The 20,833-nt window shown below is 35.5% G+C and overlaps 1 protein-coding gene across 5 annotated transcripts in view; it reads right to left on the reverse strand.

The window, feature by feature from the left end:
• The window catches only part of AFTPH (aftiphilin), a 70,983-nt gene that overhangs the window by 8,496 nt on the left and 41,654 nt on the right, over positions 1–20,833 (reverse strand). For 3 of the 5 annotated variants that reach the window (XM_021087452.1, XM_003481201.4, XM_021087453.1), the window contains exons 3-9: positions 17,886–18,037; positions 16,009–16,135; positions 15,539–15,595; positions 11,449–11,571; positions 5,758–5,818; positions 4,154–4,237; positions 192–315 (exon numbers count right to left, since the gene is read on the reverse strand). In XM_021087452.1, coding sequence (XP_020943111.1) covers positions 192–315; positions 4,154–4,237; positions 5,758–5,818; positions 11,449–11,571; positions 15,539–15,595; positions 16,009–16,135; positions 17,886–18,037 — 728 coding nt within the window. The remainder of the gene's footprint in view (positions 1–191; positions 316–4,153; positions 4,238–5,757; positions 5,819–11,448; positions 11,572–15,538; positions 15,596–16,008; positions 16,136–17,885; positions 18,038–20,833) is intronic. The other 2 variants (XM_003481200.4, XR_302431.3) reach the window with 2 other exon arrangements.

Raw genomic sequence — 20,833 nt, forward strand, 5'->3', positions numbered from 1 at the left:
GCTCTGCTCTCATAAAATTCATAATTAAATATAATTTGTTACTATTTCCTGGAATTGAGTATCTACTGGTTTTTATAAAGTGAATTTTAATACAATTTACTGAAATACTGCCAACTTAGGTGCTTTCCCATGTGGACTGTTTTCTTTAAGACAGAATTCAAAATGAGGGTGTAATGAACACTAGCTTTTACCTGGTAGATGTGCTTGTCTTCTCTACTGTAGACATGAGTCTTGCAAATGCATCAGTCACTTTGAGGCTTGAGGTGGAGATTTCCAGCTTAGAAGTTGTTAACTCATACAACTCTGGATCCACACCTTATAGTATAAAATGATAGTCAGTGATGGCAAGCTGCAATGGGTACTCAATTAGCCAAAACCCAAGATGCAAAAGGCAATTATTCTGTAAACATCTGAGTTTCTTATAAGCACAATACCTCTTTAGAACACTGTCATACTGCATTTATTTTTTAAATTATAAATTCTACTTTTCAGGGTTTTTATAAAGCAGGAAAATACTTTTAAAATTCCACTTTGGTATAAATATAGCATTAATTAATCTAACAATTATGTAGCAGATACCATCCAAATACTTCTAAAAATTCTATCTGCTGTAGAGAACTCCATATTTTGGATTAGTTTGTCATAGGAAAATTATCAATGTTTTACGAATATAATGTACACGATTTGTTATGCAATATGACACTTCAATTTTTAGACTGACTAAGCTCATTTTTTGAAACTTCCTTTCCCCTCACCAACCTGACCATTTTTCTTCCATTATTTTGTCCCTATATCAAAATCTGGAAGTTATTATAGTATAATAACTCAGATAGGTAAATGATTTAGTTTAAATGTACTCTGAGGACATGAAATAGTACTCAAAGCACAAATTATTACTAAAGAAAAATTTATATACCACATTGTTCTTTCTTCAGGTAAGGAGTGAGAAGGGTAAACTATTCTCAGAAAAAGTGAATAAAAGCACTATTTTTAGACAAAATGAAAATTGTCTCAAGGGGTAATTATATTTCTATAGTCTCACAGCTGAATCTAGTGGCTAACAGTTCAAATATCTTGTTAAAGAAATTAAAAATGAAACTGAATTAGATTTGTTGTAAAAGTCTATTAAATCCTTCCCCTTTTACTTCATTAAAATACACACATACTGCAAAATTTCCCTTGAAGACTGATTTACATCAAATATCATGACCACAAAAAATAAGGAACATTTTCAACTCAAGCTAAGCTCTGGAAAATAGAGATAATCAGATAAAAATAAATTCTTAATCCTATACTCTCTTTATTCTTTGCAAATTCAGTAGTTTATAGGTATAGTAGAAAACCAGACTGTATGGAAAAATATCCTGTAGCTTTATTCATTTCTACTTATTATTTCTAAAAAGCCCTTATATACAAATGTACATGTTGATATTGGCAAGTTTCCTTCTTTTAGGATATTTCAAGGTTAAGAAAAAAATCAGGAACTGCCTTCTATTAACCAACTTTGTAGATGACTAGCAGATGCAAACACAGATCTCAGATGTTTACAGAAATCAAACAAGCAAAAGCGGCTTCCACAGTAACCATGTCCAACAAGGGAGGAAGGCTATAGAAAATGTTTGTTGACTCTCCTAAGTTCTTAATATTTCATTAAGGTATAGGTTCAAAATACAATTTAAAAGGCCCTTTCTTTGTATTTCTATAATAAGTATAATGGTTGCAATTAAAATGTGAAACATTATAGATGCCTGTAAAGGGACCAAATGAACCCAAAGCACTTCGCTTCTCCACTGTGAAAGGTTAGCTTCCAAGTAACCACAAAAATGTAAGTAGATGTCTAATGCATAATGCAAAATAAACAACCACATTCTGACTGGCAACAGGAAAATGCTGGTAAAAATTTAGTTTGGTTTGTAAAATACTGGCCACTTGGCTGTCAAACAGTAAAGTGGGAGATTATAAAAAAAACAACAACCCAAATCAACCTCCCCACAACCCCCTCCAAATCATTATCACCAAAAAAAGTACTACGGCTATATTTTATCTTTTTCAAAAACAAGATAACTACTTACTCTACACTAGTAACTGGAAAGTGATTTTTGTTGATGGAAGAGTTTTTTTTTTTTTTTTTTTTAAACAGAACCTTAATGAGGCATAGTTTAGTTACATAACTAAAGCTAGCCAACCAAGTTCTATGCCAACCTCTTAAGTCTCTAACACAAAATAATTAAGTAACTGCAAGCTAAGACAAAATGACTTTCCCAGAAACAAGTCAGAAAAAGTGCAAGTAAGTGATAAAATGGAATACTTAGGGAAGTGTTGGTACCTGTAGCTTGATGCTAAGTTTTATTTAACAAAACCCAATAGCAATAAAACAAGCCAAAGCGAATTTGTAGTACTTGGGTTTACAGAGCAGCTAGAGCTCTATATGAAAATATGGAATGAAAATATTTAAAATGTTCCAAAGTAATGAGGACCGCATTCAACCATGCTAATTTCCCTTCTATTACAGCTCTATGTTTCTGAAACCACTTGCTCTTCTCGAAGCTGTGTATGTACACTGAGCCTGGTTGTCAGGTCATTTCTGTACTTCTTTATATGGTCAGATTATTTGTGCTCTTATGTATGTTTTTAAACTGAGCTTGAAATGTAACCAAAAATTAAATTTAAACCAGGTTTTTAGGCATCCAAAAATAGCGACCTCATTTAAATTATAATACAGTTCATGACAAAACAAAGTTGAAAGCAAATTAAAAATAGGAGCTTGGTAATTCTTTCTCGGGAAACAGAGTAATAAAGAAACTGATAGGCAAGTTTTTAAGTTTTTTTTCCTCCCATTAAGTATTAAAAACTAATTAGCTCACCCAGGTCATTACATAGCTCACATGTATTAAGATGTAATTTAAATAGCGAAATATCACTTTCAAGTCAAAACCAAAGACTGGTTTTTCACATACTTGCAAAATTTTGGAAACAATGAAAATGATAACCAGGAACTTAGATTTGAGGGGTCCAGTCATTCTACCAAACAGCCTTAGAACTTCCTTTTACCACAATCAGATTTCCATAACCAGACCTTGGAGAAGGGCTGACTCTCTTAGTCTCCCCCATTTCCCATCATGGCTTCTGAACTGCTGGAAGTGGGTGGCAGGGTTCTCTAGCTGAATAGAACAAAACCAGCAGATTTTCAGGAACCAGGATGGCTGTGTAACTGGTCCTATTGGGGAAGAGAGGGAGGGATCCTTGCTCTGCACCCTGGGCATCAGCATCTATATAGCACCCCAACAGTCGTCTGGTGATCAATGGGCATGCTTACCAGATCACAAGTTTGGGATGACAGGGACTCATTAAATCATATTAAATAAAATGTAAACATAAAAATGCCATTATATTTTAATCTTTTATTCAGTTAGAAAATGACAAAGTACATTAGTCCTTTGGTCAATGAACTGAACTTTTGCAGGGTTGAACATTAATTTAACAGGCACTCCAGTAAGTTTTAATTTCTAGCTTTTAGTATCTTATAGCAATTATTTTCTACTATCACCTTTAACATTGTTTTCCCCCATGGAAAACTAACAGTAAGCTTTCAATTTAAGAGCTATATAAAAACAGTAATAATTCTATGTGGGACTACATAACTATGTGCTGGACTCCAACATCTTGGAACCTAATTATACATTTAGCAGCACTAATAAACAACTAACTGTATGCTAGAATTTGTAAATTTTCTATTACTACAGAACTATAAAGTCATCTTTGTGTACTAAAATATTCTTATATTTCTAAATTTGTATATTTTCAAACAGCTTTGTAGAATATGCTTTAAAAAATAAGCATATAAAATATCACATTTTCCATTTACAGGGGAAGAAAACCCCCTGCCTTTAACTGTATAAGGGCATTAGGGCTGTTTTATATCTATAAACTACTTTTGACTCTGAATATTACACTCTGACAAAGCTTTCCTTAAAATACATTTCACATAAGTCAGTTGTCATAGATATTAGAAAATAACAATAGATAAATAAAAGTATTAGACAGACATTATAGAGAATACAATCTACTTGTTTCCTTGTTTATAGGAAAGTCAAGTGATGTGGTCATGCTTTTAGTAAATAAACTAGAATTGTGGTTTTAACACTCTGCTGACCTGGGATTGTGGTGTTGCTGCTAGAGCTACTGTCATCCACGGGCCCAAAGAAATCAAGGTTCAGAAGAGTGGAACCTCCACTAGCTTGAAATTCAGTGACCGTGTTGGTAGGCAGCCACACAGAAGGTAAGCCAAGGGAGGAGGGGTTATGTGTAAAAAGGGGTAAGACACACACTTGAACATGCAGGTTATAATTAGTAGTCATTACACATTTTAAAATCAACATTAAAACAATGTGTACAGTATTAATTTTTCATTGCTAAGGACATTTCTAAAATAACAATTTAATTCAATGTACCTTTTCTCATGTACAATGTAAATAATTTAACACTTAGTAAGGTTTTAGTTAGGAGTTCAGTTCTTTCAATTAAAACTCAAAGCCATACCAGAAAGACCAAGGGGAAAGTGTACCCGTTAAAGGGAAACAATACTTTAATCTCAACCCAACATTAAATCACTGTACATGCCCAAATCAATCTTTTATGTTAGCAGTACTGGTTTCTAATTAATAATTGCCAAAGGTGACAAAGTTGTCAGTTTCAGGACAGGCACCAATACATTAACTTTGTTTAAAATAACATAACATAATAAGGAATGTCGTAACTGCTCTACCCTGATGTGCAACCTCAAGCTGTACTGTTCCCCTTTAACTCTGAAACAGTAATCAGAAATAGTATACATTTTTGAAGAAGTTGTTAATAAAAAGCACGATGATTTGACTGAATAAGACACCAGACAACAGCAAAAGGTGCATCCAGGCTTTCCTTCAGCATTGTTATTCAATTGGATGCTTTCCAATATCCTAGGATCCCCCACTCTAAAGTGAAGCTGATAAAATAACAGGTGTTTTAGACCACGGCTCAACAACTTATGAAGTATAAGGAGTAAGAGTAACTGCACCTTAGAGTCCAATTACAGCTTGTGATGACAACACAACGGAAAACTAACATTTTGTGTTATTTATTTTAAAGACCCCCCCGCCCTTACCGGAATAAGTTATTCCTTTAAAAGGATTTTCTTTTAAAGTCATAAGTGAAACCAATTATTTCTGGAACTACCTACTAGTATTTTGAAATAAGTTTTAGAAAAGGATCATGAAAATCATTCATTTTTCATTTGCATATAAGTGCTCTACAAAATATTATTAAATCTGAAAACTACTTTGAGTTAATAAACACTGATCTATTTGCACATTGTTTTTGGTTAAATAACTGTGCTTTGTGCTTTAAAGCAGTCTCTAGACACAAGAAAAATCTATAAACTAAAACTACAGAAAGTAATTGAAGGAAACTGGTCCTACCTAAAATATCATTTAAACTACCTAGATATTTGTGAAAAATAAAGAAGCTTGTTTTTGACCTAAGATAAAGAAACTAAAATTTTACCTGGCTACTATTACCTATATATGGACATTAATACTGTTAATAATAGTAACTGCTGATTTCTTGAGCAATTACTATTCAGAAAGAAAGCCTGAATTTCCAAAGATAAGAATAAGAAGTTATGTTCAAACAAAAAAGGAAATCAGCAGAGAGAAGTCTGTCTGAATTTTGTAGCTTTCTTAACTCTAGCTCTGGTGCTAGAGGCTCTACGGAGAGACGTACCATCTAAAGGGTTAGTAAGGCCACTGCTACTCCAGTCAAACTGGACGGGTGGTAGAGACTCCTAGAGTTGAAAACCAAAAAATCAAAATTAATCAGTATAGGTTGTAGCAATATAAAGAATCCCTTAAAAAAAAACAAAAACAAAAACCAAAAACCCCACTATTATAGCAAGATCATTAGGCAATAAAAAAACCTAAAGACAAAATTGGGATAATTTACAATTTCAGAACATTATCTACAAATATTAACACAAACTGAAATTGCAAAATTTATAAAAAGTACAGTTTGCTGATATTAAAAAAGTTGTATCTGAGAAATGGAATTATCTTTACATTTTCTTTTCTTTCGTCTTTTTAGGGCCATACCAGCGGCATATGGAGGTTCCCAGGCTAGGAGTTGAATCAGAGCTGCAGTTGCCGGCCTACATACACCACAGCCATAGCAATGTGGGATCTGAACCGCATCTGTGACCTACACCACAGCTCACGACAACACTGGATCCTTAAGCGAGGGACTGAACCCACATCCTCATGGATACTAGTGGTTCGTAACCCGCTGAGCCACAAGAGGAACTCTCTAGAATTTAATTTTTAGAAAGTACTGGAAAGTATACTTAGAACTCATCTGAATACTCTAGGTTTTAAAATTCTGTTAACAGCTAAACACATAAAGATAAAATGAATGAATGGTACATATAAGACAGAAGGTAGTACAAAACATTTCAAAAATGATCATTGCTTTATTTTAAGAATATTCTTGACAAGAAAAAAATTGTCTTTTTTATTTTTTCTTTTATTTTTGGAGTGGTTTTGGCAACACTTATTGAAATAATTTATTAGACAAATAAGCTCAATAGCAACATATTGTCATATTTTTTCCCCTGTATTTCTCATCACCATGCTTTACTGAAAAGCAGTCACTTATTAGAACTTTATAATCATTTTTTTTCTGTGTAGAAAAAGACCCTTTTCCCTGTAGGAAAGGAACATGAATCAGCTATTTTTGATAGTCTAATTCTATGACATTATAATACAATTGTCTTGATAACCAATGACACACATGTTACTAGAAGCTTTTAGTTTCTCCTGTATCAAGTTAGATCTAAAGGTTGAGGGAGGAGGTATAAACAAAATAAAATGCTGGCATTAGTGGTCACCAGGGGTTAGAGAGAGCTGGGGGAGGTGAAGTGAGGTGAGGGTGATGGTGGGGGTTGGACTATAAGGGACTTCTCTGTGGCGATGAAAAATTCTGCATGTGTTTTTTGTTTGTTTCTTTTTTCTTTGGCTGCTCCTGTGGCATGTGGAAGTTCCTGGGGCCAGTGACTGAACCCACACCCTAGCAGCAACCTGGGCCGCTCCAGTGACAACATTGGATCCTTAACCTGCTGCGCCACAAGGGAACTTCAAATTCTGTGTCTTGATTGTAGTGGTGGTCACCTGACTCTATCTATATGATTAAGTGACATAGAACTAAACACACATATTGCACAAATGTCCTATTCCTGGTTTTGATACTGTACTACAATTATGTAAGATGTAATCGTGGGGGAAACTGATGATATAAGGAACTTTGTCTATACTCTCTTTGCAACTTCCCACAAGTCTATAATTATTTCTAATAAAATTTTTTAAAATGCTGGTGAAAATCTAGTTTATAAACTATTTGCAAGACTGATAAATAACATTTAGGAAAGATCCTCTTTAGCTGATCTCAAAAACAAAAAGCTCTAGGCATTTCAACAGATTCGACTTCTATTATTCTGCTTCTAGATCAGGGACGCCTTCAGAACTATTCAACACAGACTGGATAGACAAAACCTAAATTTATGCAATAACAAAATTTCTGGGTAAATGGAGCAAAGCTCTGTCATTAAAAGTTTTTGTCTAAATTATATCAAATAGCTGGACATTCTGAAATAGTTCAGTAATTTTCGCTTGTCATCGAGGTGTATGGTATTTTGAAGATAGCTAATTTTATAAAAATGTAGTGCTAAATCACGACTCAAAATTTAATGGCAATGAAATGGATGAAAAACAGATACCTAAGTAATTCAAGGCTAATTAACAGCATTGACAAGTAGGTAACTCAAAGAGAAAGCACTGGAATGAAACATTTTAAAACAACTTGAAGTAATGTGGTAAGAAGGATTATTGCAGAGACAAAATAAAGGAGACAGGGTCAAAATAAAAAAGAGGGGAAAAGAAAAGACTAGAGACAGGAGACTCTGGTTCTAGTCCTAGTTGTAGCACTGATGTGTAATTTTGGGTAAATCACTTAGTCTTTCCAAATACGTTTTCTAACTGTAAAAAGAATCATTTTTTTTTCTTTCTTCTAACTCTAAAACTCTGATTCACAATTGAAATAGCAACATAAAGTAGCCTAAGAGAGGAAGTCTGCTAGCAGTGACTAGATGGAATAACTGATAGCTAGAAAGTTGACTCTACTCAGCAGTGAATAAAGTATGGTTAAAAGACTGATCTCACTAGGAGAAGAACTGGTAATGGCATCATGAATGGTGTGTGACCTTAAAATTCAGTGGATAAAGATTTAAAAAAGTATCATTACTGCTTTTTATCTGTAGGCTTTTTTTTTTAGGTAAAAGTATCTTTAAAAAAAATTAACAGTTGTTAGTCAAATATTAAATTCCTAAACAAGAGATGCAATGGCTACAAGACTAGTGAGTACGAACTGATTTGGAAGAAAAGATAAAAATTCAATGGGTACCAAATTGAAATGCAAAAGACAGATGAGAAAGCATGCAGTCATGATGAGAATTATACAACTATGCTAAGTTTGAAAGTCACTGTTCAATGATGACAAAACATAAAAGGAAGATTGTTAAATTTTTGGGGGGATGGGGAAATCAGGTGTTGAACTGGTCTTTTCTGACACATTTTTCTAAGCTTCCAGCACTAATGGTGATGGCTATCTCATCCGAAAATTATTACTAGCTTCAAGATGTAAGAGTATCACTACATGGCCAAAATATTAAGTAAAAAATAATACATGCATTGTATGCCAAAGAACAGTGATAATAAATATCACTCTTTATAGAGTATACTTATAAAGTATTTCAGATATTTGTTGAATATTTTAACCTAAATCAGAAGTATGGAGCCAAAACAAAGATCATGCAATTTAGTGAAGGAGGTCAGGCATCTCAGCACAAAATTCTGATAAGCATGCTTAAATTTTCAGTTTGAGTGTGTGTATATGTTAGACCTATACAGGCTGAAGTCATTTCGGAAATAAGTTTAAATAACTTCCACTGGGAAATGTAGTTTTTATTGGTTCCCCCAAAGCCTGAAAACTAAAGCCAATGATGACCACAACCTACCATTAAAAAGTACAGAATAAACTTGTTAATTCAATATTTATATGTGCATTCACATGTACCCGCAGCATGTGGAAGTTCTCAGGCCAGGGATCGAACCCAGGCCACAGCAGTGAAAATGCTGAACCCTTAACTACTAGGCTATCAGGGAACTCCTATGTGTATTTTTAAAAAAAGAGAAATGTGTACATAAAACAGAATAAAAGGAAGTATTTAATTTAAAAGGGCTTTTAAAAAATATACATAGCAAGAGATCAAGTGCCATCTTACAGCAAAAATTTAGGCATGCTTAAATGTTGCGGAAAATTCTTAAACTTGTCTATAAATAAGGAGACAGTCCTCTGATTAAAAGTACATTGGGGTATATGCATTATGTACACACATGGCAGTAGCTAAGTACATTTGGAGCTGCAACTAACCTCCATTAAATTAATACACATTAATTTCTATTAAAAGTATTCCATTAAATTAACACATATGCTTTTTATTAGGTTATCTAGACTTCTTTTAATCAAGTCTGTAATTAAATTATATAAGAAAAATAAGTATGAGGTATGACTAGAATGAAATACTTAGGACAGATCAAACTAGCTAGGGATAAAAATGACAGGTGACAGCTAACTGATAAAATAAGCAACAGCTTATGGGCTGTAACACATGGGAGTGGTTGGATGGAAGAGAAGAGGAGAAGGAGGCAAGTAAAAGTAGCAACAAGCGGCCTTAAATAAGAACAGCTCCATTTCCAGAAAATGTACTAGGCAGTTACTCAAATTGCTTTTCTAATACCTAGCACTGTAGGAATGAGAACACTGACTGAGGCACAAGTGAGAATGTGCTGTGGGTGGGAGAAATAATTGTGGAACCTGCATAGACATGGCAGGCCTGGGAGAGCAGTTGATAGCCTTAGGGCAATATGAGACTGATGAAAGGAAGAGAGCTAAGGGCAGATTTGACCTAAGAAACATTTTGCCCTAGGCACCTTACCTGTTGTCCAACCATCAATACAGTTTATACATTAGGTCCCCTTGCCCACTAATTAGGTGTCAGTAATAAACTCACTTCAGAGGGATGTTTAAGCTATGCCCAAGTATAAACCACAGTTGTACACAGCAGTAATATCAGCATTTCCTGAAACACACTTGGAAAAAAACTGGACCTTGCTTTACATAATTATTTTCCAAAGTACGTTCTTCAAAGTACTAGTTCTATAGATGTTATGACTCTCTCTCCCTAGTCCCTGTAGAAAATGGTCCTATGGCCAAATAAATTTGAGAAATGAATTAAATTTAAATAGGGTTATTTACCCTAAGATTCTTCAGAGTCTTTAAGGTGTGTGTTGTGAATCTCAAAGGGTGGTTATAGGGTATGGTATGAAATATTTCCCAAACTTACTTCACTATGGAACCCTTCTTTAGTGGAGCATTTCTGGGGATTAGTGTTCAATGGAACACACATTTTGGGAACAGCTGTGCAAACATACATTTTTGTTAGATGTAACTGAAGATGATATTTAAGGTTAAGAAATGACAAACACAGCAAGAATATGTTTTAGAAATGATAACGTTCATTAAGAATATTAATCTTTCAAAAAACAACATTTAACCAGCATTGAGTCAGTTTCTAATCTGATGTTAAAAAAAAAAAATAAGCAAACCAAAATGGTTATGTTCTTCCAGATAAAAAGAGAAGGCTTTGCTATTAAAAATATTAGACTGAAACATGACTCGTGCTTAAATGTGCCAAGGAGGCAAAGAATAAGAAAGGTAAGAGAGCTTTCTTTTTTCTCTAATCCATAGAATGTTCTGTTAAAGGCTACATCATTTTCAACTTAAATAACGGTTTTATTCAAACTTTCAAAACAAGAGTTTCTGATACATAAACACATCCAAATTTTATTACTTTATAAAATTTTTGCAGGCCTCAGGAAAAACACACAGGAGAAGTCCTGAGAGCTGGTTTAAATGCAGTGTTTTCTATTTTATTTGAAAATCCAACACTTACCAGATTTGTGTGTCAGTAATAATGATCATACAATGTTCAAGCTGTAAGGAATTTTTGGAGTTGCTTGCTTCAAAGTCTTCATTTTTAGGTAAAAAGACTAAGGCCTGGATAGGTTTAAAGGATTTACCCATAACCAGCCAGTTCTCAAATTATATTTTCTATTCTTTTAAATTAAAGATAACTTGGTCATCGTATTTCAAGGGATGTTAATAAGTAACTGAAATCACATCTGTCATGAAATAAATTTTAAAATATTAAAAAAACTGAAAGTTATACATTAAGGGAAAACGGCAATATGGGTGGACATATGTGTATATACATGCATAAACATATCTACACAATCCAGATATTTTTACCTGGAATTGGTCAGATGTACATGTATTCATATCTGGTGACATGGTGGTTGTCTGACCGATGGAAGCAATTTTTTCTGCAGCAGATAGTGGTTTCAACGGTTCCTTGGTGGGTTCTAGCATACCCTGAAAAAGGTGCATTAGCCATTAATGGGGAGGAAGGATCAGTTTATAAACTTTAAAAGAAAGTTAATCTAGGAGAAAACAGAAAGAGCACAGGCCATTTGGAAAGTACTGAAGAAAAAAGGAACTAGTCTAAAATTTTGTTTAGTGGAAAATCTTACAGCGCTATAATGGAAAATGTTTCATAATAATACCTTTGGAATTCAAACTTTTTGAAGCAAGACTTTATAATTTGAATAATTTGAAGACTTTATAATTTGAATCTGATTTGTTTTATTTTATTTTTTGTCTTTTTAGGGTGGCACCTGATGGGATCTAATTGGAGCTACAGCTACCGGCCTACGCCACAGTCACAACAATGCCAGATCCGAGCTGAGTTTGCGACTACACCACAGCTCACGGCAACGCCAGATCCTCAACCCATTGAGTGAGGCCAGGGATCGAACGCGCAACCTCATGGTTCCTAGTTGGATTTGTTTCTGCTGCACCACGACGGGAACTCCTGAATCTGATTTGTTTTAAGGTGCCAGGTTATCACTGCCACACAAAAGCATAAGCACATGGGATATCAGGAATGGTGGGTGGGGTGGGGAAGAGGTGAGTACAACAGAGTATTATACCCATGCCCTAAGAATCCAATACTATTCTGATGTTTCAGACCTTAAACTGCAGGAAAGGGCACCCTTCATACATATTATACCATGGTGGTGCCTGGAGAAGTGAGGGCTGATTTTAAAATACACCATATAATGTGATGATACCCACATGCTTCAATGTGAATTTAGTGTTTGATCCTTGCTCCACTATAGGATGGGAGCCTTAATTCCTGGTTTTTGGACTGGCAAGCAGAGACACAGTCATTTCAGAGGGGAAAACATTTACATGTTCCACTAGGTATGCTACAAATCTAACACTTTCTGAGTAAGAGAGGAAGACATTCAAGATGGGTAGAGAAGCAAAGAAGAAGAAAAAAAAAACAACAGCATTTTGCATCAAAGTTCTATCACATACTAACAATAATGGGTAATAATCCACGTTTACTGGCCTGAAAGAAGGCCCACGCTTTTACATATTTTAAAATAACATTTGATAAACTCTTGAATATTCACGAACCAAATAAAAGTCTCCCTTTACTAGGGGAAAAAATCAAAGTTGCTTATTAGTCAGGAATGTTAGAATCTATACATTTCTTTTTCTTTTTTTGCTTTTTAGGGCCACACCTATGGCATATGAAAGTTCCCAGGCTAGGAGTCAAATCAGAGCTTCAGCTTTTGGCCTATACCACAGCCACAGCAACTTGGGATCCAAGCCGAATCTCTGACCAACGCCACAGCTCACAGCAAATGCTAGATTCTTAACCCACTGAGGGATGCCAGGGATTGAACCTACATTCTCATGGATATTAGACGGGTTTGTTACTGCTGAGCCATAATGGGAACTCCAGAATCTATATATTTCTAAAAACAGGTTTTCAGGACACCCTCTACTCTCATAAAATCAAGCAATAAGCTAAACAAGCAATTTATAGGCTTAGTTCTTAACAACAGTACCTCTGAAAGACTTTAATCTAGCAGCTTGAAAAATGAAAATAAATTCATGGTTTAATTCAATGCCACATACATTATACAGGCTTTCTAGTGTGCCTTTCTACAAGGACTCCATGCAGTTGGCAAACAATTACTAGTTTTAGCCAACTTTTTTTGTCTCTTACAGGGCCACACTCTCGGCATATGGAGGTTCCCAGGCCAGTGGTCCAATCGGAGCTGTTGCTGCCGGCCTATGCCAGAGCCACAGCAACGCCAGATCTGAGCTGCATCTGTGACCTACGCCACAGCTCATGGCAACGCCAGATCCTTAACCCACTGAGCGAGGCCAGGGATCGAACCCGAAACCCCATGGTTCCTAGTCGGATGCGTTTCCCCTGCACCATGACGGCAACTCCAGTTTTAGCCGACTTTTCTAATGTGAACTCTACCTTAAGTGGTTCTCAAAGCGGTCCCCAATCAGTAGCTTCTCTATCCCCTGGAAACTTCAAATGTTCAAATTCTTGAGCCCCACCCTAGACCTACTGAATAAGAAACTATGGGGGTGGTATCCAGCATTCTGTGTTTTAACAAGTCTTCCAAGCAATTCTAACGCACAGTAAAGTCTGAGAACCAGTGACTTAAAGGATCATTTCAGGTACCAGGCCTCCAGATGAGATCAAAACATACTGAATATCTCATGCTCCATGGGAAAAATTCAGGTTTAATTAAAATTTGAAACCAGAAAAGAAAAAGCCTGAGTTTCTAAATGTAAGGCTTCGCAAAGGTGGAGGAGGAGATGAAACATTCACTAAATCAACTGTGGTACAAAAACTTACAAAAATGGTGAAAGTATTACTAATAAAAGGTTGTAATTAAGATAGGAAAACAAAGCATAGATATTAGTCTCTAACTCCTCACACGACTTAAAGAACTGGCTAGCGTGCTAAGCCTAACACAGAAGCAATAAGTAGATTACTGTTCCTAATGTGCTGAATGAAAGTGCCCACAAATTAAATCCCTACTTCCTACTCAGAATGTGACAATAACATCACCAACAATCTCCAGAATGCTATTCCTTGAAAAAAGAGATCCAAACAACCAGAAAGTTAAAGAAATGTTCTGGATTATATTTAAGAACAACATGAAAAACTATAGAAATGACCAAAGCGTTTTGAAAATACAAGATAACCATTCACAAAGGAGCACAAACTGATTAAAAAAAAAAAGCTCAAGCACAGAAATTTTTGTCCAATTCCACACACACACAAAACTACAAAAACAAAAAGCTAACATTTCAATTCAATACCAATAATTAGAGCTTATTCATGGAAAGGTTTGCAGATTAAAAAAAAAGGTCAAGTACACAGCAAATTCATTTTCACATGCACATAAAGGGTTTTTTAACTTAAATTCCAAGCCAATGGTTCCTTTCCTTAGTTATTTTTTTCTTTTTCCTTCTTTCTTTTTCTTTTTAGGGCCAAACCCTATCTATGGAAGTTCCCGGGCTAGGGGTCAAATTGGAGCTGTAGCTGCCAGCCTAGACCACAACCATAGCAACACTAGATTCGAGCTGCATCTTCGACGTACACCACAGCTCATGGCTGATGTCGGATCTTTAACCCACTGAGTAAGGCCAGGGATCGAACTGGCATCCTCATAGATACTAGTCAGATTCATTACCACTGAGTCACAATGGGAACTCCCTTTTTTCTCTTTCTTGAACAGAGTATTTTTTTCCTTATTTTCAGGTTATTGGTGGAAGAATTTTAAAATGTTTTTAGTTTAATAGATAGGACATTTTTATTCACCAGTAACTCAAAGACACACCAAAACCACAAACACATCAAACTTTAAAATGTGACTGAGTCTTGATAGAGTACAGAACGAAAATTCCTCAGTTATCCTGGACTACCTGGCATATCTGAAAAAACAAAATTCAATACATTTAAAACATTAATGGAAAAACTAAAGACCAATTATGGGTCCTGGCTCATTTTCATTTATTATAATTTGGTGTTTCCAAGCTTTTACATACATCCATGGCCTCAATATTGTATTATTAAAAAATGGTCACAAATGCATTAAAACACATGATATCTAAGGCTTCAGATACTTCAGCTTCTTCTTCTTAAAAGCAAATTTAAAAGAGACAGAGACTTCCAAAGGTACATTTTATAAGAAGTTATGAGCACCAGTGTTACTAAGATAAAAATAATTTTCAATTCAAAACAAGAGTGTCTGTAATTAACAGAATACAGAAAAATGTCCTCAGATCAAAACTTGAAGGGATTTATGAAGTGTAAAAGGATATTAAAGTATTTATTCTCTTAATGTTCTCACACTAAATACCTCCTCAAAATACACTTTCCATGTCATGCTATGTGAGATGATTTTATAGAATAAATGCAGCAATGATAAATACATGCAGTCATCTTTGTACTTACCAATCCTGCTGCATACATGGGCACTATGACAGGCTGCTTCTTATTGCCCGTGAAGAGCTATATACATACATCAGAGAGAAAGAACATATATTTAGAGAATGATCTGTCATACCATGAAACAGTTTCAAAAATACACGTATGATGCTTTATTACATACATTGTGAATGGCAAATTGAAGAAATGTCAAACTGCCCATATGAGGGTTATATTTCTGGCCTTCTAGTTCAATTCTTTAATTTTATAGTTAAGGAAAAACAATGAAATGACTTCTGATAAAAGTAAGAAATATTGGAGAAAAATCTAGATAGATTTATGCTTTAAAATTGGCATATTCAAAATATATGAACATCTGAACCAATTAATGTTTTTTTCTGAGGAACTAGTTTCTTACAATTTGAACAGAAGTGTGACAGAATTTTAAAAAACACATAGGTTGATTAAAGGATTTTCCAAGGCACTAATAAACTCACAATGTTTCGAGTGTCTATTCCCAAGGAGCACAAAAGCTTCTTGTTGCTATGGGAGCCGCCCCACTGATATCTCAAGCCATGTGCATCATGGATATCCTGCAGCTCGGTCCATACATCCAGCAGTTCTCTGCAAAGGGCATGATGAAGCCACCAACAATGGGTTACCAATAGCTTTCACCATGAATTCTACTTTTAATGTGACTCTGAAATTTTATACATTCCAATTACTCTTGTGCCTAACCTAAATATACAACTACTATCTGAATGAAATCAAGAGCAAATATTTCTAGTCATTAGCAAAGAAACTAAGTTAAAGTCATTTGAAACAATGAAGCAAAAATTTAGCCTGTATGCTATTCATCCTCTTCTTTTTTTTTAGCTATGCCCTGCAGCATATAGAATTTCCTGGGCCAGGGATCAAACATGTGCCATAGCATTGATCGAAGTGGGACAACTTGAGATCCTTAACCTGCTGCACCAAGAGGGAACTTCAGTACGTTATTCTTTTTTAATTGTAAAACAAAAATATTTAAAAGAAGGAAAGAAATCACCCAGCATTCCATCATCTTACTAGGGCTATTTAATATTTGCTTTCTCCTTGAGTCCTAATCCACAAACACACAATTGCAATTATAGCATATGTATAATTTTGTATTCTTTTTTCAGATTTTAAGTATTTCCTCATCCACATATATATCTTTTTCAATGGCTATATAATGTTCTATTGGATGAACGCATCATCCTTTATTTAGCAATAATCCTACAGTTGCTGCTTTTTTGGCCATGCCCACAGCACGGAGGTTCCCAGGCCAGGACTCCTGGTAAAAAATGGAATGGCCATTTTGATAGGTTTTATCACAAGTAAAACTACATTCACAGTTTGCTGGAGGGTAGGGGAAAGACTTATAGATGAAACAGAGGCAATTCTTCTTCTTTTTTTTTTTTTTGCTTTCTAGGGCCATATCTGTGGCACATGGCGGTTCCCAGGCTAGGGGTTGAATTGGAGCTACAGCTGCCGGCCTACGCCACAGCCACAGCAACTCAGGATCCAAGCCGCATCTGTAACCTACACCACAGCTCATGGTAACACCAGATCCTTAACCACTGAATGAGACCAGGGATTGAACCCACAACCTCATGGTTCCTAGTTGGTTTCGTTTCCGCTGCACCACAACGGCAACTCCAAAACAGATACAATTTTTAAGTCCAGGAAAAAGGTGTACTATAAAGAAAATAGTGGCTTAGCTATGAACATTATTTACATGATTATACTAATGAAAATGACAAATAACAAAAACCATAGCCAAAAACTATGATATACTGGAAAGACAAAGGGAGGAGAAAAGCAGATGTAAGACCCAGATTCTCATCTATCATGCTAGGAAATCAAAAAATAATATGTAAAACTGACTGATTAGAATACTGACTTAGAATTTTTTTTTCTTTTTAGAGCCACACCTGTGGCATATGTAAATTCTCAGGCTAGAGGTTGAATCAGAGCTGCACCTGCTGACCAACACCACAGCTATAGCAGTGCAGGATCCGAGCCTCATCTTCGACCTACACCAAGGCTCGCGGCAGTGCTGGATCCTTAACCCACTGAGAGGCCAGCGACTAAACCCATATCCTCATGGTTATTAGTCGGGTTTGTAACCCACTGAGCCACAAGGAGAACTCCTTAGAATTTTTTCAAAAAGGTCAAAAATAGAAAAGTAGAGAGTTTTTTTTAACTTTTTTTTTTTTTTTTAGCACTATGATTTTTAACACAATAATGTTTTAGAACCTTACTGGTTTAAGATAACCTTAGATAACCTTATAAATTAGAACAGCTGAAACCAACAAATATACATGCTATCTAAAAAGTGCCTACTACTTACCCACTTTCAGCTAAGGCCTCTCTTGTTTTTATTGGCAAGGTGCTTGTTTCTAGCAAGTGCTTCAGGGAAGTAACTTCTTCTTCAGTATCAGGGACAAATATGGAAGGAAAACATGCTTCAAAAATTCGCTCCAGGCGGTTTAGTAAAGCTGTCTGCATCAAAACACAAAGTTTATTTTCACTTTTGTAATTTAAATAATGTCATAACTTTGTCATTAACACATACACACACACAAACCCCCAGATACCCACTCCTTGTCCACTACTATGGGGCAGAGGAGCTACCAGTCAGATATAAAAAACACTAAGTGAAAGAAGCATAACCACTCATAGAACAGCTTTAAGTAATTGTGGTAATACAGTGGTGACAAATAAATGCCAAACAGAGTTCCTGTTGTGGAACGAATCCAACTAGTAACCATGAGGTTGCAGCTTTGACCCCTAGCCTCCCTCAGCGGGTTGGGGATCTGGAGCTGTCGTGAGCTGTGATGTAGGTTGCAGATGTGGCAACCTAGTAACCATGAGGTTGCAGCTTTGACCCCTAGCCTCCCTCAGCGGGTTGGGGATCTGGAGCTGTAGTGAGCTGTGATGTAGGTTGCAGATGTGGCTCATCCTGCGTTGCTGTGGTTGTGGTGGAGGGCTGGCAGCTATAGTTCCAATTCAACCCCCAGCCTAGGAACCTCCATATGCCACGGGTGTGGCCCTAAAAAGCCAAAAAAAAAAAAAAAGAAAAAAAAAAGTCAAGCACTATGCTTGGCACTTTATAAACATTATCTTACTTAATCCACCAAAAATTCTACAAAGAAGAAATTACTATCCCATTGTACAATCTCAAAGTTTAAATAATCTGCCCAAATAATCTGTTTTGCCCAAAGCAAAAAAAAAAAAACAAAACAAAACAAAACAAAAAAACAAACCAAAAACCAAAAACCAAAAAAAGAAAAAAGCAAAATAAACTAGACAGTATTCATATTCTTTTTGCCACACTGGGATGTTTCTTACTACCACTCACATACTATATATTTAGAACAATAAGACTGGATGCTTACAAAATGTATTATGCTATTATAGTTGAACAGAATCTGGACAAAAACATTTGAATTTTGAAAGACTTTTAGAAATATCTCTGCTGGAGTTCCCGTCGTGGTGCAGTGGTTAACAAATCCGACTAGGAACCATGAGGTTGCGGGTTCGGTCCCTGCCCTTGCTCAGTGGGTTAAGGATCCAGTATTGCCTGTGAGCTGTGGTGTAGGTTGCAGATGCGGCTCGGATCCCGCGTTGCTGTGGCTCTGGCGTAGGCTGGCGGCTACAGCTCCGATTAGACCCCTAGCCTGGAAACCTCCATATGCCACAGAAGCAGCCCAAAGAAATAGCAAAAAGACAAAAAAAAAAAAAAAATCTCTGCTGCTAACAGAACAACTAAAGTAGGAAAGAATGCCTCAGTTTTTACTACGAAATTCAATACCTCATTTATCATTTTGATGATCTGCTATCTTTTAGAAATATCATTTTTATACTGTTCTATGGCATGTATATATGTACTTCTGAATAGCACACTGCTGTACCTTCAAGCAAAGTCTGCATATTCCCTAGAATATTTTCATTGAGAACACTGGCATTTTGGAGTATTCTTATTAATTAAAACTTGATGGATTTAGATTAACTTACATTTTCAGGGTATCACTAGATTTAGTCTACAAGTGCAACCTACAATAGCATTTATTCCCACTTTTCTAACTTTATTTCAGATACATGTAAAATATTTTCAATTTACTACTTTAAATATCAATTAGGAATACAAACTATGAAGTTAAAGCTTGTGGAAGGATTAAGTATACTACAGAAGTGACACCTAGTGTAAAAGAAAATGCCAAATCATGATGGTACTTTCTGCCAAGTGACAAAAAAAGTTAATGCTTGATTTGTTGTTTAGTATTGTCAGCAAAAAGAACAATGGAAAACAAAAGGAAACATTTCCACATACATATTTTCCCAAACAAAATCTCTTTTGGAAGCAGTATCAGCAAAAAACTTAACACTCCGTAATTAGTCTCAGGGTACTCTTCTGCTATCGCTACAAAAGTTACTCTAACACCTTCATTATATTCACATGTGCGATATGGGAAAAGGTTCTCAGTATCAATTATGAAACCTACAGTAAAGAGTAGACTCAAGATCCCAAGGCTTGTGAAACTTGAGTGCATCAAGGGGACCCAGTGTTACTTGTTTCAACAGAGGGAATGGACAGACATTACTTTTAAAGGGATCAGATAACCATCTAATTGGAAACATGATAAGCACTGGCTCCTCCTGGGCAGGGAAGGTAAACAAAACTCACATATGATCACACTGTATTTCTCTGTAAATTAAAACAGAATTTTTCTTGTATCCTCTTTGTTATATTTTTAATGAACCAGAAAAACATTTATCAAAGGAAGAAAGAAAGGACCTCAAAACATACTCAATCATTTGGATCAATCATTACATATAACTACTAGGTTTTAAGTATACCAGTGAGCAAATTCTCAAGTTAGTGGAATGCACTTGAAGAAACAGAACATTAACATTAATTTAAGAACATTATTTTAATCACTTGTAAACTTTGTTTGAAACTTATTCCTCAACCTTTCCTTATAAAGAATACAAATTACATGGATTTTAAAAGAAAGTTCCATATGTCTTTATAATTTGATAATCACAGTCGGTTGCTTCAAATCTTTTGTTGAATGAGGTAGAGTAGGGGTTGGCAGTTTTCTCTCCATAGGGCCAGATGGTGAATATTTTTGGCGCTGCAGGCCATCCATAAACAAGGGTGCATGTGTTCCAATGAAATTTACTAAAATAGGTGGCAGGGCAGATTTGTCTCCTAGGCCAAAGTTTGCCAATCCCTGAGGCGGAGCCATAAATAAATAATAAGGACTCAGATAACCAGAATCCATTAACTGAATG

This window comes from Sus scrofa, chromosome 3 (genome assembly GCF_000003025.6).
Source record: "Sus scrofa isolate TJ Tabasco breed Duroc chromosome 3, Sscrofa11.1, whole genome shotgun sequence".
Classification (NCBI taxonomy): domain Eukaryota; kingdom Metazoa; phylum Chordata; class Mammalia; order Artiodactyla; family Suidae; genus Sus; species Sus scrofa.